This window comes from Epinephelus moara, chromosome 21 (genome assembly GCF_006386435.1).
Source record: "Epinephelus moara isolate mb chromosome 21, YSFRI_EMoa_1.0, whole genome shotgun sequence".
In the NCBI taxonomy this organism is placed as follows: Eukaryota; Metazoa; Chordata; class Actinopteri; order Perciformes; family Serranidae; genus Epinephelus; species Epinephelus moara.
The window spans coordinates 25,205,845-25,233,188 of NC_065526.1; the positions used below are offsets into that span (position 1 = coordinate 25,205,845).

At 40.4% G+C, this 27,344-nt stretch overlaps 3 protein-coding genes across 3 annotated transcripts; all 3 read left to right on the forward strand.

The window, feature by feature from the left end:
* The first annotated feature begins 309 nt into the window (after positions 1–309).
* Positions 310–3,998, forward strand: apoda.1 (apolipoprotein Da, duplicate 1). The gene is made up of 5 exons (XM_050032750.1): positions 310–457; positions 762–899; positions 2,765–2,886; positions 3,002–3,087; positions 3,281–3,998. The coding sequence occupies exons 2-5, from the start codon at positions 783–785 to the stop codon at positions 3,514–3,516; spliced, it is 561 nt and encodes a 186-aa protein (XP_049888707.1). The 5' UTR covers positions 310–457; positions 762–782; the 3' UTR covers positions 3,517–3,998.
* An 847-nt stretch (positions 3,999–4,845) lies between these two features.
* Positions 4,846–12,286, forward strand: LOC126383207 (COP9 signalosome complex subunit 9). Its single transcript, XM_050033685.1, has 3 exons — positions 4,846–5,054; positions 6,514–6,586; positions 11,684–12,286. Exons 1-3 carry the CDS (start codon positions 4,956–4,958, stop codon positions 11,719–11,721), a joined length of 210 nt encoding a protein of 69 aa, XP_049889642.1. The 5' UTR covers positions 4,846–4,955; the 3' UTR covers positions 11,722–12,286.
* Positions 12,287–19,821: 7,535 nt separating this feature from the next.
* and2 (actinodin2) lies at positions 19,822–26,917 on the forward strand. The gene is made up of 6 exons (XM_050032542.1): positions 19,822–19,952; positions 20,506–20,599; positions 22,281–22,325; positions 24,294–24,457; positions 24,948–25,850; positions 26,061–26,917. Exons 2-6 carry the CDS (start codon positions 20,527–20,529, stop codon positions 26,460–26,462), a joined length of 1,587 nt encoding a protein of 528 aa, XP_049888499.1. The 5' UTR covers positions 19,822–19,952; positions 20,506–20,526; the 3' UTR covers positions 26,463–26,917.
* Positions 26,918–27,344: the final 427 nt, after the last annotated feature.

The following is a 27,344-nucleotide window of genomic DNA, read 5'->3' on the forward strand; positions in this document are numbered from 1 at the left end:
GAGATGTCTGCCTTCTCTTGAGAATAATGGATCTAGATGGCACTCAGCTCGTGGTGCTCAAAGCGCCAAAAAAAAAACTCATTTCATTTTTCAAAAATCATGACCCGGTTACTCAAGATAATCTACAGACCTTTTTCGTAGCTGCTTGAGAGTCACTTAAAGAAATCCTCAGATATTTTATGGAAAGGCTGTAAAAAAGAAACCACGCACACATCCCCGTCCCTCTAAGGGAGGACAACATCCAGACTGTTTAATAACATTTCTGCTGGTATGTCCCCCATGACTCCACTTTGCTAATAGTTTACTTCATGTCTGAAATAAAGCTGCTCCACACAAAGAGGCATTGATGACACAGGGTCGCAGTACTGCAAGACCTTGCAGAGAGCAACATCTCTAATTCAAATACCGGGATTAGTCCGAGGGAGAGAACACATATCTGGACCATCTGGCCACAGAGGTAAGAAAATATATTTGGTGATGTATGTATAAATGGTGATGATTTGTGAGGGAAAATGCTGTTTATTAGCCTTAACTGATGCTGTGTTTTCTTGTGTTTAAAGAAACTGTGTAGAAAATGTTCGTCAAGTAAACTTTAACATTTAGAATTACTTCTTAAAATGCCATGAAATCCTTTTCTGCTTTCCAGCAGTTGCGTCTTCATATATCTTGTTATGTCTGCTTATATATTGGTTATTTGATGGCATTTCAACACAAACTGTATCTGATTTAATTTTTATGTTATGGTGGATCAACTCCTGCAGGTACTGAAGGGCACCCCAACCATGAAGTTACCTTTTGTTTTGGGTTTTGCCTTCATCCTCCCGCTCATCAGGGCTCAGGTGCCTCATTGGGGACCTTGTCCAGAGCCAGCTGTTCAGCCGGCGTTCAACCTTAGACAGGTACGAGCTACTTTGTACAGAAATTGATAAATAAATTAGCAGAGCAATGCCCAGTTATGTCCCATGGTTGTGTGTAGATGACATAAACAGCTGTCTTTTTTGTCTTGTACCATATCAAAAGATTAGAAAAGAATACAAACTTTATTTTTCAGCTTGAGTGTCTGATTTTGTGATGGGTCAAAAATGTATAGCACATAGTGTTTGATTTGTATTCTATTAAAAGTAGCCATTGATTAAACTTTAGCCTAAATAGCAAGTTATTTAACATAGTTGAAATGGTAATCCAGAGTAGGGTGAAGCATGTGGCAATTATAAGCAGTATATAAACTTGCAATAAAAGGTTTACAACACATTGTAATGTAGTAGTAAATAGAGCATTTATGTATCCTGTTGCCAACAACCTGGTCTCACTCCCAACTAATCAAATGCCGATGCTCAGTCATTGGCCCTGAGCATCAGATACCAATGCATCAAGGCACCCTTTAGCAGCAGCATGAGATGCACTGGGTGTCAGCTCTAAGCAACCGCCGCAATGAGCAAGACAGTCTGCATATGGTGGTTGGGAGGTGAGGTGGATGGGTCAAACAAACTCTGGACTTTCACCTGGGAGCCTGCTGTACGTGTCCCATGCAAAACCAAAAGTCAAGTAATTTACATAGCAACATAGTGTGCTAGTATGTGTAGCACCCTATAGTGATGTAAATAGTGTAGACTGTAGAAATAATCGACACAGCCACTGCAACGTCACCCATGGGTTTGTAGACTCCAGTTTTTAAGCCTTGAGTTCGTCATTTCAGCCATCTTGTTTCTTTTTTTGTTCTGTTTTGTTTGTTTTTTGGAGTCAGAAGTGATCATATTTGGTTGATAGGCTGGCACTGTGAAGGAGTGAGGGGTAGTCCTGCCTTTAATTATGTGTAACTATTACTATAACAAGTAAGTTATATAAAAATTCACCCCCGTACAGCTGTCGTGAAGAACGAAACTACTTATAGAAACAAAAATGTTTTTTTGTACCAGGTTGTAAACATGTTTATTTCTGCTGTAGAATTGAGAATTTTTACATGGAGGTCTATGAGGATTGACTGGCTTTTGGAGCCAGCCTCAAGTGGCCATTAGAGGAACTGCAGTTTCTGGCACTTCTGCGTTGACTTTATTGTCCATCCTTGGAGGTTGCCACTTGGTAAACTAACGGCGTGTCAGTTTACCAAGAGCATCCAGAACACTGGAAGCTTACTTTGAGTGTCATAGTTTGATGGTATGTGAGGAGTTGGGAGTGAGAATGTATTGTTGCCAACAACTAAAGCTCCTCCTGTGGACATCCAAAAAAAATATGCTGGTGTATAAACAAATACGAAATGACAATATGGTAAAACATAGTCGTAGCAATATAAAATGTTACAACTGTTGACAAATACGGTACATTAATAACCTCCTAAAATGCCCTTATATCTGCTTACTCCTACATTTTAGTGTACCATCAAACTAGTGTTACTTTATTGTTATTATTGATGTTATTATTGATTCATTCATGTGTAAGTAGCATTTCACTGATGCAGTTGGTCCAGGTGGAGCTAATTTGAAGTACTGTATGTACTGGTGGGTTGTTCACAAGAAACAAACCTGCTAGTATGTAAAGCTGGTGAATAAATGTTGTGGAGTAGACGTGTTAAGTAGCATAAAATGGAAATACTTAAGAGAAGCACAGTACTTGAGTAAATGTACATCCCACCTCTGGTAAAGAATAGGTTTGATAGGACACTCACCGTACATTTACTGAATCCACTAAAACATGTAGATTTATTCATACGCTCCACTCACAGCGCTCTGAATTGTCTTTGAACTCGTGTGTGTCTTTGCCCTCACAGTTCATGGGGAGATGGTTTGAAATTGCCAAACTGCCAGCCCAGTTTGAGAAAGGCCGGTGCATCGAAACCAATTTCACTCTGACGACAGACAACTCCATTCGAGTGGTCAGCTCTGAAATACTGTGAGTCCTATCTGCAATTTTCTTTGTGCAAATGTGGAGTCAAGAGGTAATATTTGCACGGCGTGTGGTATTTCGCTTAATCCAACATGAAATTTGACTGTGTGAAATAAAACAGACAAGGAGAGCTGAGGAAAATCGTAGGGACTGGAGTCATAGAGGATCTGAAGAACCCGGCCAAGCTGGGAATAAGCTATTCCTACGGTGAGAGAGACATTGAATATATCTTTGAGAATAAATGCCACTGTTGTGTATTATTTAGGGAGTCAGTTGTTAATGTTAGTGTGTTTCCTAACATGGTCATGCGTCTTATTTTTGATCCTCATGTCGGATCAGGTGAAAACATTGTAGGTGATCTGCTTCTCCATCTTGTGTTTTTTACTCCTCATCACCACAGTCCTGCCCTACTCCCCTTACTGGATCCTGTCCACTGACTACACAAACGTGGCCCTCGTGTACTCCTGCACGGACATCCTGAGGCTCTTCCACGTCGACTTTGCCTGGATCCTGGGCAGAACGAGAACCCTGCCAGACGCCACCATCCAGAGAGCCATGCAGATCTTTGCCAACAACAACATCGACGTGACCAGGATGATTCCCAGCAAGCAGCAGGGCTGTAACAAAACTCTCTGAGCAGAGCAAGATGACACTTCTGCTGACAGGAGGAGAAATTGAGTGGAAGATGATTTAACTCTGGTTCCACAGAATATTTAGATAATTATGACCAGGGATGTAATGGAGGGTACACTCAACTCAGTTACTCAGTTTGTTCATGTGTGGACAGAGTTTTTCTGCTTTTTGAGACAATATCAACAGCACAAAATAACTGCATGTACATTGTAGTTTGGTGTGAGGGTGTTTTATGTATAACAGCATACCCACCTCTTTATTTAACACAACATCCCTGGTTGTAATACTGTCAGCTGAGGGTAATGTTCTGCACATGTATAGCCATTTAAGCTGTTCTTTTTGTCATAGTGAACCATTTTAGCTGTTTAATTTGCAGTATAAAGTAGAAAAATCATACTGGAATCAAATGATATTAATTAATGTTTATATCACAAGCTGGAAACATAAAGCATTCAATTAGAGTAAATAAAAGACAGTGAAACATACTTCATGTGATTGTCTTTGATTCTGTGCAGCACCTCTTTAATGAAAATACTGAATGAACATCAGAGAGCAGCTCAGGGTTTCTACATGCATAGATAGAGTCAGAAACAAAAACTGATTTGAAAAGATCCCTATGAAAGGTGGTTTTACTTCACCTGTAAAAAAATAAAGTGCAGACTTCTATTGCTGTATTAGGTACTTTTAATGTTTACAGGTTGACATCCTAGTAATGTGAAATATTTCTCTTATATTATGACTCCCCTTTCAAGTTGATCCCTAAGTAGCTTTAGATTTTACATTTGCCAGTAATGTAAAAAAAAAAAAAAAAAGCAGTGTGGTTAAGAAACACATTTTGTATCAAAGGTGCAATATGCAATCATTTTAAAGACGTAAGATTAGAATATGTTTTTTTTTTCTTTTGGGTTATTATAAAGATTTTATCAATCCCTTGGTAAAATTCACAAGCTACCCAGCAGTAATTAAAAAAAAAATAGCTCTACCTTTATCAGCACTTTTAAAGTGATGTATGCATTGTTGAACCAATAATCATAATTCAATAATATAATATAAATTATTTTGTAATGGGTCATTTTAAACAATGTGTTGCCCACTTTTGCTTTTGGTGCTTTTTGTTTAATGCTAAAACTTTACTCCTACTGGAGAATAAAATTGATTGCCAGACTTCTGCTCGTAACAGAGTATTTCTACACTGTGGCATCATCACCTTTACTTAGGTACAAGGTCTTTATACTACTCCTTTCATCGCTGATTTAAAGAATGATGATAAAATGTATCCATTAAAGCTTCCCTGAAAACTTGCCGCGGAACCTTTGTATCTCGACTCGGCTTTCCCATCGGATTTATTTTGACCGGGCACCACATTATCTTGTTGGTGTAGCTTCTTTAGCTAATAATTTGATGAATATTCGGCGATAAGACGCCGTGGTTTTTGATCATCGATGCCACTAAAGGATCAATCCAACTCGACCGTCGCCATGAAACCAGCGGTGGACGAGATGTTTCCTGAGGGCGCGGGGCCGTACGTTGATCTGGATGAGGTTTGTTAGCTAACTAGCTGGCAGGCTAACTATTAGCTTAGTTAGCCACGTATATAAACAGTTGGCGTTAGCTAGCTGTACCAGCCAACTTTAACTGTCCCTCTGTTATTCAGCTGTTTTACAGCCTTATGGGTCTATATTAAAGTATCTCTTCATTAACTGCTAAAAGTTACGAATAATTACTAAATTAATAACTAATTTCTGGCAGGCTAATATTATGTTACGCTTGCTTGTTAATTTAGTTGTAAATTAGCCGAAGTAAGCTACAGACTGTCGGGCTGACTGTAGCAGGGTACAGTGTTAATCAAGCCAGATAATACATAGACACATATTACAGTGGAAACTATTAAATCAGTTTGTAACACTAAAATATCCTCATACCCACACATTAATAGCTGTATATTTACAGTTTAAAGTACACACTATGCTTTAACATGAACCTATCACCCTGCACACTGTGTATATACTGTGAGACATGTAACATAATACAAAACGTAGGCTACATGACCACTTTCTTCATGTATATAAAATCATTTGGTACTTAACCCATTTAATATTTTTGCACTATTTGTATTTGTTTACAACGTACAGAGCACCTGACTTATAAATAGATTTTGTGTGTTGCTATTCTCATCTGCTTTTATGAACATATTAGGTAGGCCTAAATATAGACATAGAACCATAGTTATTCAGTTTGTTGTCCTTGTTTTTAGTTGTACGTCTATTTTTTTAAATCTTCCTGTAAATTCATGTGTAAGTACATTGAGAACAACGTAAAGCTGGAGTCAAATTCCTGGTATGTGTACACATACTTGGTCACGCTGAAGGATTTTGTTGGACCTCCTGGATCTACTTAATGTTTAAAAAGTGACAAACAACTCAAGTATTCATGAGGAGCTAAATAAAATTAATGATAAACTAAACAAAGGATTAACGAGGTGTCTGCTGGTTGGGATGACAACAGGAGGATGGAGTAGCAAAATGAAAAAGTGATGATTCAAGAATAGAGTATTAGTAATCTCTGAGGGTCCAAGGACAGAGGGATGTTGTATTTTGCAAAGCCTCAGAGGCATATTGTGATTTGTGATATTGGGCTTTATAGATATAATTGAATTGAAATTATTATTTGTACAGCCCTTTGAGGCATGTTTTGTGACTGGACTATAATGAACTTTGATTGACTAATCTGCAAAGCACTTTGGGTTGCCTTTACATATGAAATGTACTATATAAATACATTTGTCTTGCCTTGCCTCTGGAATCAAGACCATCATATAAGACTACACAGTTTATTGTCTTTGCTGGTTTATGTTTGACCACAGCTAACTTATAGTGACACATGTATCTAAACAGACTGCTAGTAGTAGGCTGGTTTACTGGTTGTGCAGCCGGTAAGTTGCTGGCTGTGTTTCTTGGGGTTGAATTTGTGCCTCTGAGCTGCATGTTTGTTCTCTGGCAGGCTGGGGGAAGCACAGGACTGCTGATGGACCTGGCTGCCAATGAAAAGGCAGTTCACTCAGACTTCTTTAATGGTAAAGATCTCCATACACTTACAATTTGCCATGTCTTAACTTTAAACAATCACAAACTGAGATTCACAACAGCAAAACCAACAATCTACCTGAACCCTTCATAAAATGTCGTGAAAATACTGATTTATTGTTGTTATGCACTGAGTTAGTCCATATTATCTGCAGGGATTGTATATACCACTGGCCTTACATATACATTACCCTATTTAAAATAAAGTACAGCCGATTTTTAATAGGAATTTTGCTGTGTATATACTCCATCTCTGTCAGACTGACTAAATGCGGTGTTCAAACTTAATTCGATTTTAGCTAAGACTCAGTTCATCTTAGATTTGACATGGTTTTATGTATTTATTTGTACATGAAATAAAAGACTTGTGAGCCAAATGCTCAGATACTGCCACACTAATAGTACTAAATAATGGGTAGTGATACACAGAGCAGCATTTGAAGCAGTCCCCAAGGATACATATTTGGCTGAAATGCTGCAGACTGGCTGCGTGTCCAGCCTTTTAAATGCTTCACGTGCCTGGAGATGAAAAAGCTTCTTACTCCAGTTATTGCCTTCATCTGGGAGGAGTTTGGGGCCAGGTAGTGTGGTTTGCAGTGGTGGTTATTTTACAACACCACTGAATGTTCTGGTCTTTTTTCTGCAACATTGGTACCTCCAAACTTTGGACTTTAGGCTGCGTGGCATATTTTACACAATAGAGTCTGAATATATGTAATATTTTTTGACTACACGTGTGCGACTATCTTTCTTCACACCTGTACTTTAATCGTGGTGTGTGTTCCTCATCTCTCATGCAATGAAGTCTGACATTTTCGTTTGGGTGGAAAATACTTTTCAGGAAGTGGATGTTTTGAAATAAGTATTTGTTTGGAGAGACTTAGCAGGAGAGTGGTGTCACACATAATTTAAAACCCCCACTTATAAACACAAAAAAAACAGAAATTACTTAGCTATTTCAAATTTTGTTGGATTTTGGCAGCCGCAGATTTTTAAAATGAAATACTCGGTCTCTGTATCTCTGACACTTGCACTGAATTTCCTAAAGGTGTCTTTACTAAAAGACAGAGCCATAACAACATCTTTAGGCTGTCTGATCCTCTCACAGGATTTTACACATAGATGCACATTAACTTTGCTGCTCAGGTAATCTGAAGTGAGGAGGAGTCAGACATCTTCAGATAGTAAAGTGTCAGTCAGGGCAGATTGAATCTATTAGCACATGATGTTATTTCCCCCTTGGGCGTCAAAACGCTGCTGTTTCCACAGCAGGAAAATCTCTTTACTGGCCCCAAAACATTCCTTGTACCTCCGCCCCCCCTTTTTACAAACTGTGTTTTATAATGTAGTGTGATCTCTTGTCCTGAGGGGCAACTACATCAAACAGCCGCGAGTTCTCGCCATATGCGACACAGATTCCACGCAGACTTCTCAGCTGGCGCTCTGTAGATGTGCTTTGTATGAGGCTCATTTAGAATGGCAGGCTTTATTCCCTTCTCGTCGAGATGTGTACCACTTAACGGTCTCCTGGCGCGTTGAAAGCAGCTCCCAATCCCCTGGCCTACATTTATAAAGGGATTTTAAATGTTAATTCATTTAAACAATCAGTGTCACACTGGCTCAGCTCTTTCGCTGTCACTGAAGTGACAGTTTGTGCTAATTTTTTGTTATTTTACTCTGAAATATTCAGGCTGCAGCGGTTCTGCGGTGAAATTATTTCTCAGTGTTGTAATTGTTTAGGTCTAGTCCTTGTGTTTTAAAGGGATAGTGCACCCAAAAATGAAAATTCAGCCATTATCTACTCACCCATATGCTGAAGGAGGCCCTGGTGAAGTTTTAGAGTCCTCACATCCCTTGCAGAGATCGGTGGAAGTTTTAGAGTCCTCACATCCCTTGCAGAGATCGGTGGGGGGAGCGGCTAACACACCTAATGGCTGACAGCGCCCCAGACTAACGTCCAAGAACACAAAATTGAATCCACAAAGTATCTCCATACTGCTCATCCATAGTGATCCAAGTGTGCTGCAGCCGCGACATAAAAAGTTGTTTCGAAAAACATATCAACTCTGTTTTTAGCCTCACTGTAGCCTGTAGCTCTGACTGCTTCTCTGTGCTCCGCATTCACGTGTGCGCACCTGCGCGAGACCAGCGAAAGTATGAGCTTTGCTCACCCGTGTTTACATCACATGACACGTGCACCGCAGGGACAGAGCTTATCTATCACTCTGCGCAGGGAGAGACAACGGTAACCACAGAGCTAAAAGATCATTTTCACTACGGTCTTTTAGCAAAGGACAGCCCAACATGTCTGAAGACTTTGAAACTGAGGAGGAACAGCATTTCTTTGTTGAGCTGTATTTGTTTGAGCCCGAGTATACGGACGGAACTCAGGCTACTGGACGAAGTAGCCACCGCAGCTCACGAGCCTCAGCCAGCCGCAGATTACCAGAGTCGAGCACTGGAAACCTGGTGGTGTAGTTGTTTCAAATGCAAAGCAATGCCAACGGATGAGGAAAGTCTTTGCTGCTCAGACTGAGAATTGGCGATGCCTGCACTTGAAAATCTGGACATCAGTACTGACGAGACTGCTGCTCTTCAGAGATCACCGATCACCCTGAGCGCGCACACTTAAGCGCGGAGCACAGAGAAGCAGTCAGAGCTACAGGCTACAGTGAGGCTAAAAACAGAGTTCATATGACGTTTTTCCAAACAACTTTATATGTCGGGGCTGCAGCACACTTGGATCACTACGGATGAGCAGTATGGAGATACTTTGTGGATTCAATTTTGTGTTCTTGGACGTTAGTCTGGGGCGCCGTCTGCCATTAGTTGTGCTAGCCGCTCCCCCCGCCGATCTCCGCAAGGGATGTGAGGACTCTAAAACTTCACCAGGGCCTCCATCGGCATATGGGTGAGTAGATAATGGCTGAATTTTCAGTTTTGGGTGCACTATCCCTTTAAGGGATTTTATAAGGCTTTTACTTTCTAGGCTCACAGGAAACTGCAGTGTAATGAAACTGTTACTGAAAAACCTGAATGAATCACTTTGGAAATGTTTGTTAAGCATTTTAAAATACAGTACAAACATTACAGGCTCATATTTGTTCATACATTAACTACTGTCAGTTGCCTGCATTGTTTATTGTATCATTTATTTTATTGTAATATATTTTCTTTTTTTCATTCGTCCTGTTCAGTTAATCAGTCAATGTGTGTAGACCTTACAGAAACCCTAAACTGGACATTTGCAATAGTTGGTCAAAAGTATGTGGACACACCAGTTGACTTAGTACTCTTGCTCTGGCGCTATGGCCACCTATTTTCAATGAAGGGAAATCAAACTGCTGCAGTGCTTACAGTGATATTTTGGATAATAATGGCCTTCCAACTTTGCAGCAACAGTTTGGGAATGGCTTTTTCCTGTTTCAATGTGGCAATGCCCCTGTGGACGTTTGGGCACCCCCTTTTTTGGTCATATATATGTATAGTGTATATAAATACTGTCCAAGCATTTACAACATGACAGAAGGAAATTTGTCACCTGAGCGTAGATGTCTTCCATTGTAAGTAATGTTTTGTGTTATTTTTTTGGGAAGGCTTTAATTAGAGCCAAAATGTTGTTTTTCTGCCGTGTGTTGTGTGATTTTTATGTTCTGTGTGTTTGATGACACCTTTTAAAACAGCAGTCTGCAAATTCTTGTGTGTAGTCTGCACACTGTGTACTGTATGTAGACTGCAGACTGTACCAAAACAGCATAATAGAGTGCTATTTACACATCCACACTCAAAGTGTCTGTTAACATTTTTCTTTTTACTGAGCCCTTAGATTACAAGAGATTAGCACTAAAGACAACAAGTTGAACCCGCTTCCTTCTTCGGTTTTTTCCAATGTGAACGGATTAGTTGATTAAGTGATTAGTCCAACGTCAGGAAATTAACCACTGTTTAAAACGATAATCAAATAATTATTATTTTGACAAGCACAAATGCCAAAACACTTGTTCCAGCTTCTCAGTTGTTAAGGTTTGTTGCTTTTTTTGTCTTATGTGATAGTGAATTGAATATCTTTAACTTTTGGCCCGCTGCTCAAATAAAACAAGACATTTAAAGGCATCTTTTGCTATAGGGATTTATGTTGGTTCTCTGTTTGCTTTTTGTTTTCTGACATTTTGCAGATTTAACAATGAATTAAAAAAAGGGGGCAGATTAATTGATAATGGAAACAAAAAAGTAATCACTTGCAATCCTAGCTTTCACTTTACAAAGAAAACACCAGGGCTGCAACTAATGATTGTTTTCATTAACTATTAATCTGCTGATTATATCCCTGGTTCCTTGTTGTGCCTAAAAATGTCAGAAAATGTTGAAAAATGCTGGTAATAATTTCCCACAGTCCAATATGATGCATTCCAATTGCTTGTATTATTTGACTGACTGTCCAAAACACAAAGAGACTCTGTCACTTTAATATATGCTGAAGGAAAGCATACGATTCTCATATTTTCTGGAGCTGTAGCCAGCAAACGTTTGGCCTTTTTTTCCCTGGAAAACTGACTGAAATTGATTAATTAGTTATCACAATAGTTGTTGATTAATCTTTTAGTTGAACGACTACTAAAGAATGTAAAAAGAGCCATATCTAAAAAGGCAAACATACAGTACAACCCACAATAGGTCTGACCAATACTTAAACATTAGGCTTCACATCAGATGCAGTACATACTGAATGGTTTAACAATTGTGACAAATGAAAGCTTATCTTTCCATAAGCTGGATCGCAGTGAGTTAAATGAAGGCTGCCTGCAGAAGCGGAGGATGTGGCACATAATCCCGTGCATGTTCATACAGTTCTGTGCTGACCTCTGACCTCACAAACTGTCAGACGCACAGGAAGGCCGCTGTGCAGACTCCTCAGCAAGTGCATTCCCAGATCCTTTTACTTTTATCACCCTGCACCTCTCCAGTCCTCTCCACCTATAACGCTGCTTTATGAGAGAATGTCAGAAACATTTGAAATACGGCCGGTGTTTCGTTCTCCAGCTGTTACGTAACCTTATTTTAACAATCATGTTTTTTTGTTTCCACAGATTTTGAGGATCTGTTTGACGATGATGACATCCAGTGACAGAGACGAACATGTAATGATGGATGATATTCACACCACTTCACACCTCTTTTTTTGTGGAAAGCAAACCAACCATTTACTGTCTAATGACATACAATTTCCTTTCATAGTTGTCCTAGTTTCAGGCTTTTTTTTAAAACATCCTTAAAAAGTCGTCACCGGCTCCAGATGTTGTGAAATTCTTTAGATCCCAAGGATTCCTTCATATGTGCTTAAAATTATGAGCTTGTATCGTGCTCATGTCTTCGACTGTTTCTTAACTGGATTGCAGGTTTCAGTGTGCCGGAGAACACCTGTTAGGAGCGTAATTATACTTGTGATAGGCAGAGGCTCCATATGCTGCTGCCCTTAAATATGCTGCAGATGGCATATGATGAATGACAATCTGCTAAAATGGCTTCAAGTATTTATATCACACTGTGTGATAGTCACATGTATTCTGTTTTTATCTGCAGTCTGTCCTGTTACGTCATGACTTTGCACATAGCTGTACAGTTGTTAAGGATCCACACCTGTATTTTTGTGGTCAAAAATAAACAAATAGCATTTTGTATTTATTAAAGAAGTAAGTGTGTCTGACTCCTTTCATTCACTGTTTAATCATAATTTCTTATTTATAGAGCACTCTTCTAGGTTCTCTAAAAAATTATACATGAACAAAATAAGCTTTTAAGATTAAGAAAACTGAATTGTGAATATCTTTCTATATTTTTATTAACTCACATTTAATGTTTTGGAAACACATTGTACAAAGTCTTAAAAATCTTAAACTAATAAAATGAGTCATACAGGTTTTTTTTTTTTTTTTTTTTAAATCAATATAATGGAACACAATTTATTACTCTAAACATCAGTTTCATTTTTCTTCATGTGCTGAGAAAAACAATCAAGCTCATTCAGGGCTTTTAATAGATTGAGTTGGAAGTTCAAATTTCAATAGCATTTAAAGAACTGCTATTAAATGGACCCTTGACATTTCTTTTTCTTTTTAAGTCCTTAAAGCTACACTTGGTACTATTACCAAAATAATTTGTTTTTCATATTTGCTGAAACGCTCACTATATTCACACAGGGCTAAATGAGACAGATAATCTGGGGGGGAAAAAGAAAATCACATTTCCCTGCTGACTCAGTGGCCTTGTGGCATATGTATGGCCTTAAGGCCCGAACAGTACCAAGCACTGCCCACCAGCTGGACCAACTTTTCTCATTTTACAGCTAAACAGTACACTAAAATATCTTTCTGAAAACATCTGAAGTGAGAAGTAGGCAATGTAGTAATAGGAGTGATTGACATCTGCATTAAAGACTACTTGGCTCTGATTGGTTGTTGCCGCTGCACTGGCATCCGATTCTAGTGTAAGCCATTGGAGGTAGACATGATTTTTTTCAGTTTTTGTCAAACTCAACCTGTCTCACGACGGTCTAAACCCAGCGCACGTTCCCTTTTAGTGGGTAAACAATCTAATGCTTGGTGAATTCTTCTTGACAATGATAGTACATCCAATCAACGGTTGCTAACGTTAGCAGACATGGCTAACATATGCTAAACGGACTAACAGTTAATGCTGCTCGAGAGGTCTAGAAGACAACAATGATTGTTTCAAGGTGTCTGACGGGAGGGAGTCAGGCGGACCGGACCCCTGTTTCTGCTTCGTGTTGGCCACAGTCTCATGTACTTTCAGAATGTAGTGACAGTTCCAGCAAATATGACAAAGAAAAATTCATAAAAGTTTCCAACTGTAGCTTTACAGTGCTCAAAAATGTTAAGTAAACCCGAAAAGGTTTAGTTGATTGATAGGTCGACTGGCAGGAAATCATCAACTAACTGTTTTGATCATCATTTAACATGCTGCTTATCTCTGCTTGATGTGACCAGAAATTGATCTTTGGTTGCACACTGTTGGTTAGACAAAGAGGACATCTGAAGACATTACTCTGGACAGATTTAAAGGATAATAAAAACAACTGTTAGATGTGGCCTTTATCGAAAGCTCCAGAAAAGTGACTTTGTTTTCTGAATTACTGATCCAGCGTCATGAATGAACTTTCATCCCTTTATCAAGCTGTCAGTTATAAGATTATTGAATTGTCCCAATATCTTAAATCTTCAAATGTATGGCAGTTTATTGTAGGAATATAAAGAGCAGGATGTTGAAGTAAATCAGAAGAACCTCAAGGATCAACCTCTCAGTGTGAGTGTGACCCACTCCAATACTGCAGCCAATAAACAAAATCAGATGCGATAACTTTTGGAGGATGGCTTTATAAACAGAAGCCAATGCTTACCATGAATATGAAAGAGTCCGGGTGGTCATTGCAATAACTGCTGAGAGTGCTGCTGCAGCTATACGTCTATAGATTACACCCCCACATAAAAAAAAGACGGCTTCAGAAAAGTTGTGTACAGAACATGTGAGAGATGAGTCAAATTCTGCATAGCAGCATAAAATATTTTTATTCTCAGTTGGTCAGTAAGATATTATATGGATTTTATGCCTCTGAAACTTTGGTATTTGCTGTATAATGAGAGAGAAGATCGGCACCAATAAGAGAGCTGATCTAAAGGTCAATAATATTTCTAGTTTTGGGCAACAGCATATTGGGGTTTTGATTACTATTCAGCACAAGTTGGAGACTGATAAGAAGCTTCTGAAGAGCATAAAATGCAAACTGCAGGTTTTTAACAGCTTGCTTTACGGAATCAGCAAAACAGAGAAGTGTGCCGTCAGCATAGAAATTTCCAACAGTTATGTACGAGACAATGGTATTAATTACATTCAAAAACTCTCCATTGTGCATTCACCAGCAGTGCGCACGCTAACTGATTGGGATTTGCAAATTGAACCACATACAGGCTGCAGGATTGGAGCCAATTAACAAAAGTGTCTGTAATAGCAGGAAATAATCAACTTTATTAAAGATGCTTCAGGGAGTCGTGATTAGCCTGTCCAGACATGACATGAGATAACTTTCAATCTGTGAAGGAACAGTAATAAGACTCTCTGTAGATTGAAATGCCAATTGTGGAGCACTTTAAGCTGATTATTTATTATGAATCCCAAATTCTGGGTGTGCAGGACAATGAAGAGATTAGACAGGATTAGGTTATAAATTATATAATTTATTACATTAACAAAACGGCCATGTTAGTGGCTCTGTGAGGCTGCACTTACAGGCACAGTGGTGCTTTGAGCTAAATGTTAACTTTGCATGCTAAAATTCTCACAGTGACAAAGCTAACATTCCATTTTCATCATGTTTCTTTAGCTCGTTAGCATGCTAACATTCGCTAATTAGCATTAGCCACAAAGTACATCTGAAGCAGCAATATGGCAACAAAAATGAACAACAATAGTCTGAAAATCAAGTCAATATTTGTGTACATGAGCTATTTTAATGCCCAAATTGAAGTAGCCTAACTAGCGGAATAACATTTCACTGGAATTTCATTTTATCTTATAATATGTGACAAATAAAATTGATTGATTGAAGTCTGTGAAGGGGTCTGGTTTGGTGACCTCAGATTTGCATCTCTGCTTTTTGCAGATGATGTGGTTCTATTAGCTTCATCACACCGTGATCTCCAGCATGCACTGGGGCGGTTTGTAGCCGAGTGCGAAGCGGCCCTCCAAATCAGAGGCCATGCTGGAAAATGGTGGCTTGCCCCCTCTGGGTTGGGAGTGAGTTACTGCTACAAGCAAGAGAGTTCAAGTATCTCGCAGTCTTGTTCATTGTGAGGGTAGAATGGAGCATGAGATGGATCAGTGGTTTGGCGCAATGTCTGCAGTTATGCAGATGCTGTGCCGGACTGTTGTGGTGAAGAGAGAGCTGAGCCAGAAGGCAAAGCTATTGATTTACTGGTCCATCTACGTCCCAACCCTCACCTCTGGTCATGAGCTCTGGGTAGTGACCAAAAGAATGAGGTCACGGATGCAAGCTGCTGAAATTAGTTTCCTCTGAAGGGTGGCTGGACTCAGCCTTAGAGATAGGGTAAGGAGCTCTGACATCCGGAGGGAGCTCGGAGTAGAGCCGCTGCTCCTTCACTTCAAAAGGGGTCAGTTGAGGTGGTTCGGGCATCTGATCAGGATGCCTCCTGGGCGCCTCCTGTTGGAGGTATTCCAGGCACGTCCCACTAGTAGAAGGCCCTGGGGCAGACCCAGAACACACTGGAGGGATTACATATCTAATCTGGCCTGGGAACGCCTCCAGGTCCCCCAGGAGGAGCTGGAAAGCGTTGCTGGGGAGAGGGATATCTGGAATGCTTTGCTCGGCTTCGGATAAGTCCGCAGTAAAGTACGTTCGGAAGTCCGTGTTTGCATTGAAATTGTAGTCTTTTGACAATTTATGGAAAATCTGAAATGTCTGTGATTTTGAAACTATGTAGGCTACATGCACTGATAGCTCTGAGCCCCGTAATTAAACTGAGCATCTGGGCGACTGTCACAACATGCATTATCTTCTTTTCTTGCATCAATAAATTATGTTTAAAGGTTGTTGCAATTTTTTTTCCGCATTAACTCAATATCCTCTTCTCCTACAACTTTTTATAATTAATAATCACAGTGATACCTTGCTGATTTACTTGTAGCCTCTGTGGCATTGAACCACATCTTAAGTGCTAACATTTGACAGGTACTGTCATTTTTATAAGGGTCTTTTTAATGAGCTTTCTCTCACAGATAGCATGAGACGCTCCATGAGTTTTAAGCCCAAATTTTTGTTAAGCTGTGAATTTTCCATGCACAGAAAGAGACAGGCACCTCTCCTGATGGCTGTTCTGCTTTAAGCTGAAGAAGACAACCATTTGTCTCCGTCTGTGACAGCCCCGGTTATTTTTGAAAAGTGTAAATTGCAGGGATCATAGCCAAGGCTGAGGCATCATCAGTCATGCAAGAGGTACAGTCCTAGGGGACAGACTGTATGGCAGTAGAAAACCAGCATTAAGGAGGTGAGTGGAGGATGATAGGCAGAATAATTTAATTTACTTTTGTTTTTAATTTAATTGGCAATATAAATCAAAATATGTTGATATCTTTTGTAACTTTAACTGAAGCAGGCTCTGCCATTCATACATACAGTGGCAAAACTTAAGTGATTCCCAGCCTTATGGGGTAGGCTACTCCTGCAATTAACTGGAGGTATGGTTTAAGACTGTGAAGTGTCTCAACTAATTGAATTCAAAAAAGTAAAATTTGAAAATTTTATTAAAGATATGTATTTCCACATATTAAAGGAGCGGTGAATAAGATTTAGGGGGATTTAGTGGCATCTAGCAGTGAGGATTGCAGATTGCAACCAGCTGAAACTTCTCCCCGTTAGAATTCCTTTAGTGTTCTTTGTTAGTAGGAGCCAAATCAACCACATAGGTCTTTTCCTCTCCAAAACAAGCAAAAACGAAACAAAACAAACACACAAACAAAAAACGCAAACAAATAGGTGATGAGAAAGTGGTAAAAACACTGAGTAAAGTAGTTTCACCTTAAAAAACATGATGCTTTTTGGCATATCAGAAATGGGCAGTTTGCCCACAACATGCTAGTGTGTGCTCGTTCTTTTTCTGATCCAGATGTTCAGGAGGTTTTTACCAGGAGCTCAATTATCCTCAGAGGTCTCCTCCTCTCTGAAACAAACAATCCCAGGGTTTTAAATTGCTAAAAACACTAAATAAAACACTTTTACTTTACAAACCAGTGTTTCTCTGATGCTGTTTGGCATGTACAGTAGAGGATGGGCAGTTTGCCCAACACATCCTAATGTGTGCTCACCTTTTTCTTTGATAACTTAACAGCTAGACGCTCAGGAGGTTTTCACCAGGAGCCGAATTATCTACAGCTGTCTCCTCCTCTCCAAAACAAATGGACCCAGTGATTTAAACCTATAAAAACACTAAATAAAGCACAATCACGTTACAAATCAGTGCTTTTCCAATGCTGCACATCACAGATGGGCTCCTATGTATGGTGGCCGACGCAAAAAAATATCTACAGCCGGTCTTTGGTTTGTCCGTTCTGGTCTACTGTGTAAACATGGAGATCTTCGTAAATGAGAACCCACTCCCTATGTAGATACGACTCATTCTAAGGTAAACAAAACGCCACAATTATTATTTTCAGGTTATTATACACTAAAGAAAACGTGCTTACTATACTGTTCCATTTCTGCCCATACAACCCCATAAATCCTACACACTGGACCTTTAAGTCAGCTGTAACACCTGAATACAGGTTGCTGGTGAAGAATCTCAGTCATCCAGGTCATAGTAATCTTAAGTACTATATCGTAGGCAACTGGACTTGCTTGAGTTTCTTGGTGAGGTGACCTCAACAACACCAGTCGATTAGAACGTGAAGAAGCCTCTTGGATGAGTTTATAAGTTTTAAGTTTTAAGTTTATTCAAAGTTAAAGTTATGGATAAATGAAACAGTTTCTGCCACTGGTCGTATGAATGTAAACTTAACCAAACCTACCTCAACAGCACCTTTGTGGCAATATTACTTTTTTTTATAGTTAATTTGTGTTCAGTAACATCCAGTTTAATAGAAACTCAGTCACGTTTAATTGGTTGCATGACGGGTGGTGTTCAATGAATTCAGGATACTTGAATTAATCTGATGGGGCTATGGGGGTACGTCTGAACAAAGGGAACATTACAAAGAATCTGTACTGTCATGTTTGTGTAGGTATATATATTTAGGGAATATACACCCTACTTTCAAAGATTGCCTGCTGTGTTGTTACTTTTTCAGCTAATGTTTCCTAGTTTCCATAGCGCCCATATACTCATAGCCAATGCCCATATATTCCAGTGACACAGGCTGGAGGCTGCACAGGCTACGTGGCATTATCCAGGCATTGGAGCCTCCACCAAACAAACAGTAGTGTTGGCATGCTGATCTTAATGGCTCTGCACCTCTACAGCAGCAGCAGCAGCAGCAGCAGCAGCAGCTTTATTAGTGGCCTGACTCTCCTAATGACTCCAGTCCGGCTTCCTCCATGTTGTTAAATAAAAAACATGCACGGGCAGGAAAAATCATTTTCAGGAGTGGGGAAAAGAGTGCTTGTTTTCTCACTGACACTTCTATATTTTTTGAAAATGTAAAACTTTTAATTATGGTCTTTATGTCTGGAGAATGAGAATTAAAAAACTTGCGATACATGTAGTGCCTTTTTTCCTCTCCAACAGTAGCTGCCTCCTTATATATATCCTTGTAGCTCCTATATAAAACAGCCTACTAACTGTTTTCAAGGAAAAGAAAATTGCTGCAGTCTTCTAACGGTGTATATTGGCATCAAATTTGGAGACATAATCAAAAAGGCTGGTGCAACTTATGCTTTAATGTATCATTGCACCACTAAACTGAAATGAGTCACCTGTCATCCTGGACAGTATTACTCACACATTTGTCAATATACTGATGCAACACAGCACTTGTTTCAGAAATAGTTTTATTTCTTCACAGTCAACTTCTCGCCTGATATCAGATTCAAAGATCTGGACCCTGGCAAGTGAATTTCTGTTTTTATTGAGATGAAGCACTGGAATAAAAACATGTTTATCTGACTGAGTCGAGGAGGTTAATGTAACTTACTGCTTGTTATTTACCACCAGATTCTGTTTAATGTCTCCTGTTTTCTTGTGTGTCATCAGTACTGCCTCTTGCACTACTGTTTCCACTGAAAGTTTTATCAGCACCACCTCTGCGATAGCCTCTGGCACTTCTTTATAAATCTGCTCTCCTGCAACAGAGGCCTCAAGCTGTGTGGATTTAACAGCTCACACTTTTTAAGTTTGTGCCCACTGAGCCGTTTATGTAAATTTCAAATCTCAAAAAATCAACTAGTGGCTTAGATACAATGTCACCTCGGACGCTGACCCCGAATTCCAAACCTTTGAGGAAAGGAACTCGGCGCTAAATGGCACTTTGTTAATGTGTCTGCGCTGACAGCAGTGGTGCTGCTCACCTCTCCTAATTACAGGATCCCCATTGGCTGGATGGATGGCAGCGCAGGAGCCAATCCTGGAGCGCCTACCAGCATGCTGGAGCCATATGACATGCCTTTTTGTTTTTAATGATCAAGGGGGCTCCTTTAAAATGTTTCCTTGCCTGTGTGTCCCACAGGTAGAGGGTTCAGACAGCTCAGACAACAACAGTACAGTGCAGCTCGATCCAGAAAGCCGCTGGATCCAGAGGTGATCACAGGAGGCCAGAACTTCAGCACCTTTGCAGGTAAGGACTGATGTGTAATGTGAATGCTGCATGTGCAAAAATTTATACATCTGCAGTTCAGAGCCACAGCTACTGCTGCAATTTGATCATCTTTGGATGAAAAGTCCTCAGTCCTCAGATGTCTGAGTGTGAAACTGTAGGAGACAATCTCTCTTTATGAGCACAGTGGCTGTAATTCAACAGACAGAAGAACATTTCAAGCTTTTGGCTGTGTGATTGTTCAGTTCAGTCGCTTTATTCCACACTCTGATATTCATAACTAAAGTCTTATTTTTCTCAATAATCCCTGAAAGAAGCTCCATTACAGCATGTCCCCAATCCCCTGCATTGTCTTGGCATCAGCCACTTACATAAAAGCTCTCTCTTTGTTCCGAGCGCATTGTCGTCTCATTTCCATATCTAACAGTTTGCTAAGAAACTCCAACAGGAAATAATCAGAGTCTAGTTGCATTGTTACAGTATAACACTGGGAGTTTATACTTTACTAAGCATCCTTAAATACAGTTCTGTTACAGTATTAACAGTGAATATTTTCTTTGTCTTTTCACCTCAGGAAGCACATAAAACAGAAAATATGGCACGTGTTGGACGACCATCGCTTTCCCTGATCCACACAGGATTCCTGTTAGCTATTGTTTTACTACCAGGTGAGAGTTTATTAACCACTTTTAACTGGTTTAAAATGTACCTTTATCTTTGACAGACAGATGGAAATTAACTCTTATTTCACAGAAGTTGTTCCTCTTAACATTTATAACTGCTCTTGCAGAGATGTAGCCGTACCACTGAAGATACTGAGGTCTTCTGGGGAAATTTGGGAATTTCTTTCTACAATGATACTTTTAAACTCTAAAATTTGATTATAAATATCTTTAAAATGACACTTAGAGTTTTTTCCATAATAATCATATTTGTGGCAGTGAGACAACTTTGAAACACCATTTAGTCCAGTGGTTCCCAACCTCTCTGGTATCAGGGTCGACCTGCTGCCCCTTCTCACAGATTATGCTTTTGACTTAAAAGTCCAGAGCGTGATGTTTCCTCCTCAGATTTGTTTCATTTGAAGGGTTATCAGAGATCTCAGGAGGTAAAGGTACTCGGCATTTTTACAAAAACATGATTTCGTGTAACAGAAATCTGGTTTATTTTCTTTCTAATCTATTAAATCACCTTCCCTCTTTTGGGGATGTCTTTGTTGAACATGTTTGCGTTTTTGGCAGCGGTGGAATGTAACTAAGTACATTTATTCAAACATTGTTAGGTACTTGAACTCCACTTGTGTGCTTACATTATGTTACCTCCACTCCATAAGGGTAGAAGAGAAGCATATGGTACTTTTACTCCACTACATTTATCTGATAGTCATAGTTGGTAGTTGCTCTGCTGGTTGAGATTTTTATATTGAAAATGTATGATGAGTTTATAAAATATCACACGTTACTTTAAACTCCACTTTGACAAACTAAAAGAATAAAATGCTACTTTCACATCAATGCATAAAAAAATACAACAATATAATAACTACATGGCTCATTTCTGTGCTGGTAATACTTCTGTGCTTCCTTTTATTTTGGATACAAGACTTTGACTTACTTAACACCCGTGCATTGCTTCTCTCACTTTCAGAAAAGACTCAGTATTTCTAAAATCCTCTTTACATCCCTGGCCACTGGCACATTAATCTATGGCACAGAATTATAGAGACTCCATTACCCTTATCTCTTTATTAAAGGTAAAATAACTTGACATGTTGATGTGGAAGGCAGCCTGTTAATCTTTCTAGAGTCGTAAAAAGACATGCATCCCTCCTCTGGAAGATTTTCCACATTAATAGAGGCTGGCATTTTCTCTCATAATCAGCTGACTCGGCTGTTTTCTCATAGTCATAAACTTCTGAATGAAACCCCTGGTGAAACCGAAGACACTCCACATGTGGAAATAGAAATGTCCACAGACACATTGCCTCCTTCCCACCTTTAACTTTTACAGTGTAATCCTAATTGGTTTGTGTGAGGGCCCACTCCCTTTGTAGTTTTACAGCTTAACTTTACAGAGGCCCCCAGTAGCTGCACAAACTCAACCAGTCTGGTTCAAAGTCTAACAGAGCGTGCACAAGGTTGGGTCGGGGTCTGCTGGAGCAGAAGGGGGTGTTTAATCTGCAGGATGCTGCCTGAGTCGGGGCGCCAGTGCCCCAGCACCTGCCGTGTTGCACCCAGAGGCTTATTAGCAGGTCAGCGTTTTCCCTGGTGGAGGTAAAAACTCGACATCTGGTCCTCGTCAGCTAACGTCCCTGCTGCTGCTAATGTGGCTGCTGTTTGTGTTTTACAGAGTTTCTGGGGGCCGTTCCAGTGGAGCAGCACAGGGAGGAGGAAGGTGAGGATCTGTGATGTGGCATGTGGGACACGTTGGTTGTTTAGAGCCAGCGTGTTCAAAATGAATTGGGAACTTTAAAAACTTAAATCACAGACATTTTCAAGGGATAATTCAACTGTGCTTCCTCCCTTCTATTTAGACAGTGACTTACAGATGGTGGTCACAGTAACACACTCTGACACTCTGAATGAAGCTAAACATAGTCGCCTACAATTTTCATAACTGATTAATTATTTGAAGTAGATGCAGACAACTGCTAGATGCTGACTGTGACCTTTCAAAAGTGAAGATTTCTTGCTTGTCTTTGCCATACATGATACTAAACCAAATATTTTTGGGTTGAGAATTACTGTTTGTACAAAGCAAGCATTTCAAAAAAGTCATCTTTGACATCTGGGAATCTGTAATGGGCATCTTTACTAATTATTTTATGCTGACATTTTTAGACCAATTAAGTGATTACCCAATTAATCACATCAAAGATATTCAGCAATTAATTGATAATGATCACTTATCACAGCCCTAATCCAATCCAATACCCCTTTGGATGTGTTCAGTACCTCTGTGGACGTTATAGTGTTCAGTTTCTGTTGGCAGCACCTCAGAGGAGAGGACAGTTTTTTCAGACGCTACAGTTTATTATGCTGTTGTGTTGGGGAATGGTTCCTGGGGAGATAAAATAACACGATCATCAAACATGTAGTCCATCTATTTAAATGAAATATCAAGGAACACTGTGCACACCTTATCCACAAACAAAACTCTTTCAGTTACCAACAGAACAAAAACAACAACACAACAACCTCTCTAAACACATAGCTGATTTTAAACTAAACACAGTCTATACAAGCTATGTCTTTATAAGAATCTTAAAGGACCAGTTTAATATTTAGAGATAAGCATATTCGCTCTGTGTCTGAGAGGGAGGTGAAAAGATCAAGATCACTCACACATCTGTAAACTGTAAACAGGAAGCTGGAGCCAGCAGCCAGTTAGCGTAGCTTAGCATTAAGACTGAAGGCAGTGGGTAACAGTTATAACGACACAAACGTGGACTTTAGAGGTGCTGGTAGGCAGAGAGAGCCAGGCTCGCTGTTTCCACTCCCTATGCTAAGATAAGCTAAGCTAAGCTAAGCTAAGCTAATTGGCTGCTGGCTCAAGCTACGTATTTAACTTACAGAAATGAGAGTGACGTCAACCTGGTCATATAACATTTAGCAAGAAAGCAAATAAGTGTATTTTCATTTATCTTAGGCTATTCCTAAACTCATAAATATTTACTAATTATATGGTGTTATGTGTATAGTTTGAAACACAGTTAATGTTTTACAGTGAGATAGTTTATTGACTTATATATCACAATATAAACAATAAAAATAACTTTACATAATTGAATACAAATATTAGGTCCAAACAACAGTTCATATTCTGTATTCTGTCAACATATATATGGTATGCAACATAACTAGCACTCTTTTGTCTAGCAGTATAAATACTAAACATTGTGAGTCCGAGGACATAAAATTACACCTATTCTTCACTATGAAATGAAAATATATTTGTTTAAAGGTCTAGTATGTAGGATTTAGTGACATCTAGTGGTGAGGTTACAGAACAAAACTTCTCCAAGTGCCAAGTGTGCAGGAGACCTATGGTGACCAACACAAAAATGTGAAAATGCAATAATGCAAAAGCACAAAAACGCAAAACGTTTTTAGAGCCCATGTGTGGTTTGTCTGCTCTGGGCTACTGTAGAAACAACATGGCGGACTCTATGGCAGAGGAACAGCTCTGCATGTAGATATAAACAGCTCATTCTGAGGTAATAAAAACATGATTATATACAATTTCTGTCAATATATGCCCCTAAATTCTTCACACTGGACCTTTAATCTCACTACATAATTTCTAAAGTCTGGTGCTGCCACACTTCATTTAGTCCCCTCTCTCCCTCTCCTCTCCCATCAGTGTCTGTGGTGTCTGATGATGTGAAGGCCGAGGCCATGGAAAACCTGAAGACGCTGGTTCGCAATAAAAGGAATGTCCCCGTCCTCGCTGTGCCCCAGTTCAAACGCCTGCCGGACTTCTGGGGATGGTACAAGTACTTCATGGACAGCCACAACCAGGAGGGAGTGAGTGGAGTTTGTTTCACATTAATTATTCAGTCTCTGCCAGTGAGGATTATGAAACACTGCTTGTTTTTTCGTATAACCAGTTTGTATTTTGAGGAGAGGTTTTTTTTTTCTTATTTATTTTTTATCATAGATGTACCCAGCATTTTATTCCAAAAAAAATGATTGAAATAGCTTTTGACCATGGTTATATAAAGGTATTAATATGCCATTACCCTCTTAAGTTACTCTTCAATGCGAGTCATGTTCCAGCATGTATTCTTAGACTTCGTGAGAGCTCTGTGGTTTAAGAGTCAGGCTGTATGGATGAGTGAAAAGACAGTGAGCTGAAAAAGAACATTCCTCCTCAGAGGATTTGTGTGAACGTGTTCACCTATCAAGGGCTTCACTTAAATTCTTTCTTCTTTTTAGTTTTATTTATTCTCATGTAAATGATATGGAATCAGAGCACATTTATTAATTTTGTCCCCTTTTCACCTCGATACTTCAGGTTGAGGATCTGGATCGCCTGTACATGGCCTACCTGCAGAACAAGCACAGGTCAGAGGAGGGCCCAACCTTCAACCACTACCTCAAGCACCTCAGTGAAATCTACAAAACTTGTGCTGATTCTGATGACCCAGAGTGCATCTCTGAGTCCACCAGCAAGCCAAAGGCTGCAGTGGTGATGCCCGCCCCCATCAAGTCTGCTGCCGTCAGGCTGTGCAACCCTTACCTCGACCCCTACTGCCTCTACCCCTTCGGCCCCAAGGCTGCTGCCCCCGAGCCTGAGCCAGCTCCAGCTCCAGTCAAGGTGCCGGCCCCCATCCTCACCCCCATGCTGCCCATGCCCCTGAAGAGCCCCACTGGCTTCTACTACTACGCCCCTGTCCTGGAGCCCTTCCTGAGTGGTGCGCAGAGGTCTGAGCTGCTGAGGATCTGCAATCCTGAAGATGTGGAGTGTCTGCAGTATCACTTGCGGGCAGCTTATGGCTACCGCCCAGCTGTTGGCCCAGCCCCATCCTATGCCGCCCTCAACTGTGACCCCAAAGACCCCTACTGTAGGCCCCCCCTGGTTCACAAAGCCCCCACCGGCTTCTACCACCTGCTCTACCCCACCTGTGACCCAGCAGTCGATCCTCTGTGTGTGACCAATGTCGCTGCTCCTGCCCCCCAGGCTGCAGAGGAGGCCCCTAAAGAGCAACACTGCAACCCTCTCTTTGACGCTGGCTGCAATCCCCTGACTGCCACCAAGCTGTCCGGCCTCACCAAGCCTGTGCTGGAGTACGCCCCCAAGGACAAGCCCGCACCACCTGCTGCTCCTCTGACCTGCGACCCTCGCTATGACCCGTTCTGCATACTGGCAGCCGCCGCTGCCCTGCGCAAGCCTGCTCCACTGATGCCCGAGCACCAGGTCTGAATTTGAAGTCCTGCTACTAGGATAGAATAGCTTTGACTAATCTAGTGTAATCTTGTTTGTTGAATGGTTCTATTAAAAGTCTATTCCTTTTCAGTCTGTTTATTAAATGATGTAGTGAGTGTAGTGATGTAGTGGGTGTTGCATAATGCTTTCACTTGTCTATGATCTGCTTTGAACCAAACCACAAATCAATCAATCAACCAGGTCCGCTACAGGCTTGGCGTCCGTGGCAAGACCAAGGAGGGCTACGACTGCTATGTGCACTATGACAAAGACTGCACCCCGGTGAAGTCTGGCTATGAGGCCAAGGCCGACATCAAGGCTCCAGCCAAGCCCTTCTGCCATCCCTTTGACCCCAACTGCGGCAAGTTTGCTTCACCCTCCAACCTCAAGGCCCCTGGGCCCGACAAGGATGGCATAATCCTGCCCGACCCCAACTGTGACCCTGAGTACGACTACAACTGCCGCCTGCGTCGCGCCGAGCCCGCCGCTGTTGCTGATGAGCCTGCTGCTGCCAAGGAGGAGGCTGCTGACGAGCCCGCCAAAGAAGCCGCTGCCCCACGCTTTGAAGACTTCCTCAGGGGCGTCATGAGCCAGCACAAATAGGTTTCACAAATAACAGAATCAACACCTGCTAGATAATCTGACAGAAATGGAGCTCCCTAATCTTTATGGACTTCATGGACCCACAAATCAGTCAGAAAATACTGCAGCCTTTACATAGTGAAACTGATTTTCCCAGAAAATCTGAAGATATCTTAACTTTGGTCTGATTTTAAAAGAGGGGAAACAATTCAAGAGGGCCAAGCAACATAGAAGATTATGTGAAACTTGTGTATTAAATACTTCACATATGTATGTTTGTAGAAAAGAGTTGTATGTATAGATGTGTAATAGATTAGGGGTAGTTTGAATTTGTGTTAGCGGGCAAGAATTTCTCTCTGTTGTACATTCTCTGTTTCCATTTGAGTCACCCTATTTAATGTTGTTTCTCTAAACATCATAATGCTTCATATGTTTAGTTTTTATGATGCTCTGAATAAAAAAAAGTTTTGAAAAACTTTCCGTCTCGAGGTTTATCCATCTGCACACCGAGGTCACAGCCCGAGATAAGATTAAAGTGTAAAACCTCATAATGATGGCAGCAAAACACCGCTGCTGTTCTGCTGCCATCATTATGTATCCAACAAATATTTCGAATGTTTTTAACCCTGTTAGAGGGAGCCGACTCGGCATGCAGCATTTCATCGCATCAGTCCCCAGATGTTGTGACTAATATGCAGCACATCACCGAGCCAGCTGGCACATTGCTCCTGCAACAGTTTATGTGCCACCATTATAAAAAGAGCTCATTGTTGCCACATCTGCACATTTTATATTCACACATTATCACCCAAAATGTGTGTTTTGCATGATAGAACATCACACTGCAAGACCTTTAATGAATTAGCGATGCAGGAAAACAAGTTTCCGAGACAAAAAACAGAT

Coding starts and splice junctions, on each gene's coding strand:
- LOC126383207 (XM_050033685.1), top strand. CDS start 4,956: ATGCCACTAAAGGATCAATCCAACTCGACCGTCGCCATGAAACCAGCG. Junction 5,055..6,513: donor CGTACGTTGATCTGGATGAG/GTTTGTTAGCTA, acceptor GTTCTCTGGCAG/GCTGGGGGAAGCACAGGACT. Junction 6,587..11,683: donor TCACTCAGACTTCTTTAATG/GTAAAGATCTCC, acceptor TTGTTTCCACAG/ATTTTGAGGATCTGTTTGAC.
- and2 (XM_050032542.1), top strand. CDS start 20,527: ATGGCACGTGTTGGACGACCATCGCTTTCCCTGATCCACACAGGATTC. Junction 20,600..22,280: donor AGCTATTGTTTTACTACCAG/GTGAGAGTTTAT, acceptor TGTGTTTTACAG/AGTTTCTGGGGGCCGTTCCA. Junction 24,458..24,947: donor ACAGCCACAACCAGGAGGGA/GTGAGTGGAGTT, acceptor TCGATACTTCAG/GTTGAGGATCTGGATCGCCT.
- apoda.1 (XM_050032750.1), top strand. CDS start 783: ATGAAGTTACCTTTTGTTTTGGGTTTTGCCTTCATCCTCCCGCTCATC. Junction 900..2,764: donor CGGCGTTCAACCTTAGACAG/GTACGAGCTACT, acceptor TTGCCCTCACAG/TTCATGGGGAGATGGTTTGA. Junction 2,887..3,001: donor GTGGTCAGCTCTGAAATACT/GTGAGTCCTATC, acceptor GAAATAAAACAG/ACAAGGAGAGCTGAGGAAAA.